Source organism: Eptesicus fuscus, chromosome 10, assembly GCF_027574615.1.
Source record: "Eptesicus fuscus isolate TK198812 chromosome 10, DD_ASM_mEF_20220401, whole genome shotgun sequence".
NCBI classification, from domain to species: domain Eukaryota; kingdom Metazoa; phylum Chordata; class Mammalia; order Chiroptera; family Vespertilionidae; genus Eptesicus; species Eptesicus fuscus.
The window spans coordinates 56,801,309-56,809,529 of NC_072482.1; the positions used below are offsets into that span (position 1 = coordinate 56,801,309).

The 8,221-nt window shown below is 52.8% G+C and overlaps 1 protein-coding gene across 1 annotated transcript; it reads left to right on the forward strand.

The window, feature by feature from the left end:
* The first annotated feature begins 2,071 nt into the window (after positions 1-2,071).
* Positions 2,072-7,306, forward strand: LOC114229123 (uncharacterized). The gene is given in 4 exon segments (XM_054722667.1): positions 2,072-2,344; positions 2,346-2,603; positions 2,691-3,063; positions 3,066-7,306. Coding segments are annotated over 4 exon segments (5,145 nt in total).
* The last annotated feature ends 915 nt before the right edge of the window (positions 7,307-8,221 follow it).

The following is an 8,221-nucleotide window of genomic DNA, read 5'->3' on the forward strand; positions in this document are numbered from 1 at the left end:
ATAGTTTTTTTTAAAACTATAGTCCGGCCTCCAACGGTCTGAGGGACAGTGAACTGGCCCCCCATTTAAAAAGTTTGAGGACCCCTGCTCTAGTGTGTTAATAAAAAGCTAGGGGTCCAGAGATTCAAATAACTTAGTTACTAGAACTAACCCTCCTCTGGCTCCCCCAAAATGCCTTCCAAATTTATATTTCATGTCTAGCCTCTTTATTAATTTACTCGCAGTCCCTTCTCCAGATTCCTGAACCCTTCTAGATGCAGATAACACCCTGGCACTTGGTTCTCTTGGGACTCTTGTTGTAGGGGGTGCACTCTCTTAGTTTCCCTGCATTAGTCCACTTGGCCCATATCCATGTGGACCCCACATACAAAGGACTAATGGACTTCAACTAGCCTAATGCTGTATTGGGCCCAATTCCAACATGGAACAGAAACTCTGGACATTGGCTTTGCTTTTAGCTCAACTGAATCCCCATCCACACTTCTTATGGGATTGGATTAAGGGAAATGGGACTTTGGAAACACAGGGAAACCCAGGGATGTAATTCCATGCAAGAAAAAGTCACTCATCATCCTATGCAGGCTCCTTCAACTCAGCTCCTTCCTTCCCTGCATGCTACCAAGCTAGTGCTGAGCTGCACGTATTTCAAACCCTCCTGTAAACTTACACCACAGATCCAGCCATTCTTTCACCTAAAATTCTTTTTCTCAAAATATTGTAAGGACCCATCCCCAGAATTCATAGGGAAGGGGATACCCCACTTCCAAAGATAACAATCAGTCTTAATGCCTCAGGTGAAATAAAGATTGTAATGATGCTGATCTGAATACCTGCCTGGCAATAGATAGGCCTTGAGCAGAACTGGTTGAATTAAAGATGAAACCCGAGCTGTCTACTGCTTAATTACAAGTTATCACATTGTATTAGATCTTCTCGTTACGTACTTTATTTTTGTATTTTATGATTTAACTAGAGGCCTGATGCACGAAATTCATGCAAGAGCAGGCCTTCCTTTACCCAGCTGCTGGCACCAGCTTCCCTCTGGCACCCAGGACCCAGGCTTCCCTCTGGCCACTGGCAGGCACCTGGGACCTGGGCTTCCCTTGCAGCCCCGGCTTTGTCTGGAAGGATGTCCAGAAGGATGTCTGGTCTAATTAGCATATTGTGAAAGGGCAAAGCAAAACTGGCTATCCTCCATCTTGTAGAAGGACCCCCCCCCCTTGCTGGGAGTGGCCACAGGAGCACCAGGAATGTCCTAACTCCCCCAACCACCTGAGTGGACCAATGAAGCTCCAGAGGGCAGCTAGGTCCTAATAAGGCATATCCACAGGATACTCCCTATACATCACTGTTGACCAATCAGGAAACTATGGGGGATGGCTCCAGCCTCAGAATGTACTGGTCACTTCCTGACTTTTGTGCTGTAAGACCCTGCTGAAAAACCCTGGCCTATTAGGCAATCTCTGTAACCCACGTCACTTCCCTAAGCCCACCCAAATATCCAACCCTTTATAACCCATCGCTCCCCCGGGAATCGCTCTCTGGCCCCACTGCTGCGTCAGGAGGAGGCTGGGAGCCAAACCCGGGTTTGAATAAAGACTCTTTGCTTTTGCATCGGAGAAAAGGCTCCCTGGTGGTTGATTATTGGGGACCCTGAACTCTGGGCATAACATTTGGGGGCTTGTCCGGGATTCCCCAATACCCACGAGGGACCCGATCCGAAGAGTCTGACTGCTGACTGACCGCGGTAAGTGTTTGTATTGTCTGTTCTGCGCGAGCTCGCTTCTGAAGCCAAATCTGAAGTGCCCAAAAACGGTCTAAGTGGACGCACAGGTGGACCTTGGGTAGGAGGGTCAGAGGACGCTCTGATTCTCCGTCTGGAGGGACGTAAAAACCCCCGTCTGGAGGGGAGTGGCTTCCCCTCAAAACTCTGGGACGAAGCGGGTCGCTCCCGCTGGTTGGCACAGGGCCATCGTCCAGCTTTCCAGTGTCTTTGTCTGTTTGGTTTCTGTGTTGTTTTTTTGTGTTTGTGTGTGTGTGTGTACTTCTGTGGACTCACTGGACGGACGTTATGGGACAGACTCAGACTACCCCCTTAAGCATTATGGTTGATCATTTTAAAGAGGTTAAGGGAAGAGCTAACAACCTTAGTGCAGAAGTGAGGAAGGGCCGATGGCAAACTTTCTGTTCCAGCGAGTGGCCGGCTCTTAATGTCGGGTGGCCGCCGGAGGGGACCCTCGACCTCCCCACCATCCGCCGGGTCAGAGAAATCGTTTCTCGGCCAAAGGGAGGCCATCCTGATCAGCTCCCTTACATTATTACTTGGCAGGACCTCATGGAGGACCCCCCCCTCCTGGCTTAAGCCGTTCCTGGCTCCGCGCCCTGCGGAACCGGAGCCCATTCTTGCCTTACAGGAAGCAGAAAAGAAGAAAGAGAAAGAAGCCACCCCACCATCGGCCCTGGCTCCCCTCTACCCGGTTTTGCAGGGGGGAGCTGGGGAAGAGCTAATCTTTCCTCCCCCGTACCAGCTTCTCAGGTTGCTGGAGAGAGGCGGTGTTTTAGCGGCAGCAGTGGGCGGTGTTCCGGCAGCAGCAGTGGGCGGTGTTCCGGCGGCAGCCGCGGCCGCGGTTCCGGTTCTGGCGGCTGCGGTTCCAGTGGGAAGCCCGCCCCTTACCAGGCAAAGAGCTCAGAGGGAACTGCATGTTGCAGTCCCCGACTCCACTATTAAGACTCTGCCCTTGCGAGCCGCGGGTCCCCCAGATGCGGATGGCAATCAGCCCCATCACTACTGGCCTTTTGCCACCAGTGACCTTTATAACTGGAAGGCACAGAACCCTAAATTCTCCGAGAAGCCAGCGGGGCTTATCGACTTGTTGGATTCTGTCCTTTTCACCCATCAACCCACGTGGGATGACTCTCAACAGCTATTGCAGGTCCTGTTCACAACGGAAGAGAGAGAAAGAATCCTCAATGAGGCTCGGAAGGTGGTTCCTGGCGTGGACGGGAACCCAACCACTAACCAGTCCCTGATTGATGTCTCCTTTCCCTTAACTAGACCTGACTGGCAGAAGGTAAGGAGAGGCTCCGAATTTACCACCAGACTCTAATGAGGGGTCTCCGCATGGCTACTAGAAGGCCTACCAATTTGACCAAAGTAGGGAACGTGCAGCAGGAAAGGGATGAGTCTCCGGCTGCCTTTTTAGAACGGATCATGGAGGCCTACCGCACTTACACCCCCATGGACCCAGAAGCCCCTCAGAATAAGGCAGCTGTAGCCATGAGTTTTATAAACCAGTCAGCCGCAGACATCAGAAAGAAATTGCAGAAGGTAGATAGATTAGGAGAAAAAAGTCTTAGGGACTTGCTGGAGGTGGCCGAGAAAGTGTACAATAACCGGGAGTCCCCGGAAGATAGGCAAGCCCGCGCCATGGCCGCTGCCAGTGACAAGCAGACCCGGAACCTGGCCAAGATCCTGCTAGCCACTACCACAGATTCCTCTGAGAAGCGGACTCGCCGCCTTCGCCAGCTCGCAGATGACCAAGAAAAAGGTAAGAGGGCCGTCAAGGGCAGGAAAAAGAAGCTGCAGTGGAACCAGTGTGCTTACTGCAAAGAGATAGGACACTGGGCCCGGGAGTGCGCAAAGAAAGGCGGTAAGAAGGGAAACAAGACGGACCAAGTAGAAGTCTTAGAACTAGAAGAGTTAAGTGACTAGGGGAGTCGGGGTTCGGACCCCCTCCCCGAGCCCAGGGTAACTCTTAGAGTGGAGGGGACCCCCGTTGACTTCCTTGTGGACACTGGGGCCCAACATTCGGTCCTTCGTACACCTCAGGGGAAACTAGCCAACAAGAAATCCTGGGTGCAAGGGGCGACTGGCATGAGCCAGTATTCATGGACTACCCGAAGAACAGTAGACCTAGGAACGGGCCGGGTATCCCATTCATTTATGGTAATACCAGAATGCCCCTACCCCCTACTAGGACGGGACTTACTAACCAAGATTGGAGCCCAAATAACTTTCAAACAAGGGGGGCCCCAGGTCACCGATGGTAAAGGCCACCCCATCCAGGTTCTGACTCTGAGACTGGAGGATGAGTATCGTCTCCATCAGGGAACGCTCCCAGTAGAAATTACTGTGGACAGATGGCTACAAGAATTCCCCACAGCATGGGCAGAGACGGGGGGGGTTGGACTGGCTGCTCACAGGGCCCCAACCCTGGTGGAGCTAAAACCTGGAGAAGGCCCAATAAGAGTCAAGCAGTACCCTATGACCCAGGAGGCCCGGAAGGGAATCCAGCCTCACATACGGAGATTGCAGAGCCTGGGGGTGCTGGTCCCATGCCAATCTGCCTGGAACACCTCCCTCCTGCCGGTCAGGAAGCCACACACAAATGACTACCGGCCAGTACAGGACCTCCGGGAAGTAAATAAAAGAGTCATAGATATACACCCAACTGTTCCTAACCCATACACTCTTCTAAGTTCTTTGCCGCCCTCTAAAGTCTGGTATACGGTATTAGACTTAAAGGATGCCTTCTTCAGCCTGCCGCTAGCGCCTCAAAGCCAACCCTTGTTTGCCTTTGAATGGCATGACCCGGAAGAGGGCTACAGTGGACAGTTAACCTGGACGCGACTGCCCCAAGGGTTCAAGAATTTGCCTACCATCTTCGACGAGGCACTGCATGAGGACCTCGGTGAGTACAGAAGAGAGCACCCCAGTATTACCCTCCTACAGTACGTAGATGACATCCTGATTGCTGCCGATACCGCCGAAGACTGCGAGCAGGGGACCAGGGACCTGTTGGCCACCCTGGGGACCTTAGGGTATCGGGCCTCCGCGAAGAAAGCTCAAATATGCAAAGAGAGGGTAAGTTACTTGGGATACATCCTAGAGGGTGGACGGGGACGGTTGTCAGATGCTAGAAAAGAAACAGTCCTGAAAATCCCTACTCCAGCCTCCCGGAGGGAAGTAAGGGAATTCCTAGGGTCGGCTGGCTATTGTCGCCTCTGGATACCAGGTTTTGCTGAGATCGCCAGGCCCCTATATGAAGCTACCAAGGAGGGGAAAACATTTAAATGGACTGAAAAAGAAGAAACTGCCTTTAATCAGATAAAGACAGCCCTCTTGGCTGCTCCAGCCCTAGGGCTGCCAGACATTTCTAAGCCCTTTCGCCTCTTTGTAGACGAACGCAAGGGAATAGCAAAAGGAGTTCTAACTCAGGCTTTAGGCCCCTGGAGCCGCCCAGTAGCATAGTTGTCCAAAAAGTTAGATCCAGTAGCTGCCGGTTGGCCGCCGTGCCTGAGAATCATTGCAGCAACTGTGCTCTTAGTCAAGGATGCCGACAAACTGACCCTAGAACAGGAGATCTGGGTCACAACCCCACATGCCATTGAGGGGGTCCTAAAACAGCCTCCTAATAGATGGATGAGCAATGCATGTATGACCCACTATCAAAGCTTACTGCTCAACCCTCCTAGAGTACGGTTCCTTCCAAGCGCAGCCCTTAACCCCGCTACCCTGCTGCCTGACCCCGACCTGGATGCCCCGCTACATGACTGTGCAGGAATCCTGGAGCAGGTGCACGGACTTCGGAAGGACTTGACCGATAGGCCCCTCCATGACGCAGAGGCCACCTGGTTTACGGATGGAAGCAGCTTCTTGCGAGACGGGTGCAGGTATGCGGGTGCAGCAGTGGTTACCGACACAGACACTGTATGGGCGGAGGCTCTGCGCCCTGGGACATCAGCTCAACGAGCAGAACTTATTGCACTCACCAAGGCATTAACACTGGGGGCTGGGAAACGGCTTAACGTCTACACAGACAGCCGTTATGCATTTGCTACAGCTCATGTTCACGGAGCGATCTATCAGGAAAGAGGGCTATTGACAGCAGAGGGACGGACAATAAAGAACAAGCAGGAAATTCTCAACCTGCTTGAGGCCCTATGGCTTCCCACTAAGCTAGCTATTATCCACTGCCAAGGGCACCAAAAGGCAGATGACCCAATAGCAAGAGGTAACCAGAAGGCTGATCAGGCAGCCAAAGCAGCGGCCCTCACTTTGGTCCCTACCATAACCTTACAACTACCAGACCCCGGGGACCCAGTTTTGCCAGATCAGCCGAAGTACTCTCAGGAAGAGCTGCAGCGGATCAGGAGGCTCCCCCACGTCCAGGAAATAAAAGGATGGTGGTACACACCAAACAAGGAGCTCATCCTACCGGACTGGCTTGGGGTTACAGTGTTAGAGCGCATGCACAGATCCACCCACTTGGGAACCCGGAAATTGAGAGACTTAATCCAGCATGCTAAAATTAAAATTCACCAACAAGACTCCAAAATAAATCAAGTTGTAGCCTCCTGCAAAACCTGCCAACTCACGAACGCAAGAGCTGGGTCAGGAGAACAAGGAACCAGACTCAGAGGCACCAAACCAGGGGCGCAATGGGAGGTCGATTTCACTGAAATCAAACCAGGAAAGTATGGTTATAAATATCTTTTAGTATTCATAGACACCTTCTCTGGCTGGGTAGAGGCTTACCCAACCAAGCATGAAACCGCCCAGACGGTCGCCAAGAAGCTACTGGAGGACATTCTACCCAGGTATGGTTTTCCAGCCATGAGAGGATCAGACAACGGACCAGCTTTCATTTCACAGGTAATGCAAGCGGTAGCCAAGGTCATAGGGGCAGATTGGAAATTACATTGTGCCTATAGGCCCCAGAGCTCAGGGCAGGTAGAAAGAATGAATAGAACTCTAAAAGAGACCCTTACCAAATTAACCATGGAGACTGGCGGGGATTGGGTGGCTCTCCTTCCATATGCCCTGTACCGGGTGAGGAACTCTCCTTACACCCTGGGTCTTACCCCTTTCGAGATCATGTTTGGCAGACCTCCCCCTATCATTCCTAACCTTAAGGCTGAACTCCTCGCTGAGTTTGAAAATCAGGAAATATCTTTTCTCTTGAGAGGGCTCCAGAGGACGCACGAGGACATTTGGCCGCGCCTCCGCGCCATCTATGAGGCTGGCCCAACCCCGACGCCTCATCAGTACAGACCGGGAGACTGGGTGTTCGTCAAGAGGCACCGCCGGGAGACCCTTGAGCCACGTTGGAAGGGCCCCTACGTCGTCGTGCTGACTACACCCACCGCTCTCAAGGTAGACGGCGTCGCGACCTGGGTCCATCACACCCACGTCCGCCCAGCTGACCCCTCTGCAGTCCAGGAGAACTTCATCACGCGATGGAGCATCGATCAGGACCAGTGCAACCCGCTCAAGCTCAAGCTACGGCGCGCTCGGCCTGCCTGATGCTGGTAATCTTGCTCGCGATCACTCCTGCCACCGGGAGCCCACACACTCCCCATAAAGTTACCTGGCAAATTATAAACACCAAATCAGGGGCAGTTCTTAATCAGACTTCTCAAATCCATCCCAAAGACACTTGGTTCCCTGAACTACGAGTAGACCTCCTGACTCTCTTTCCCAGAGGAATCTACCCCGATCCATTCTGCAAGCCTGCTGGGATAGGCCACGGGATTTGGGACTCAAAACCATTAAGAACCGTCTATTTCTATGTCTGCCCTGAACCCTCACGAACTCAGTCCTGGGGGAAAAACCCCTGCGGAGACGCTGGGGACTATTTCTGTGCTTCCTGGTCATGCGTCTCAACTGGACACATTTGGTGGAAGGCCCCGAGAAAGGGTGACCTAATCTCCGTTGGACGGCCGTCTGCCCCACCTTGTCCTCGTTTTGGACGGGTCTACTGCAACCCCGTGAGCATCTCCTTCACGGAAGAGGGAAAAAAGGCTACTGGATGGGACACTGGAAAGATTTGGGGACTCCGACTTTACCAGTGCAGAGAATTTGGAACGGTGCGCGTCATTGACCCTGGAATGTTGTTCACCCTCCGGGTCCAGAACACTCCCCTCCACCATCACGACCCTGTGGGAATAGGGCCCAACCGAATATTGGTTCCTCGGCCTCCTCAGACTACCACACCCCGAGTGTCCACACCCGGAAAAACCTGGACTCCGGCATCTCGGCCTTTTACCCCACTTACACCTGCCATGGGGAACCTGACCTTGGGTTATACCTCACCGTCTAAGGTAGACCCCCTTTGGGGCATAATCATAGGGGCATATTATATTCTAAACGCCTCTAGGCCCGACCTAACTGAGTCTTGCTGGCTCTGTCTAGACGCCAAACCACCGTACTATGAGGGCG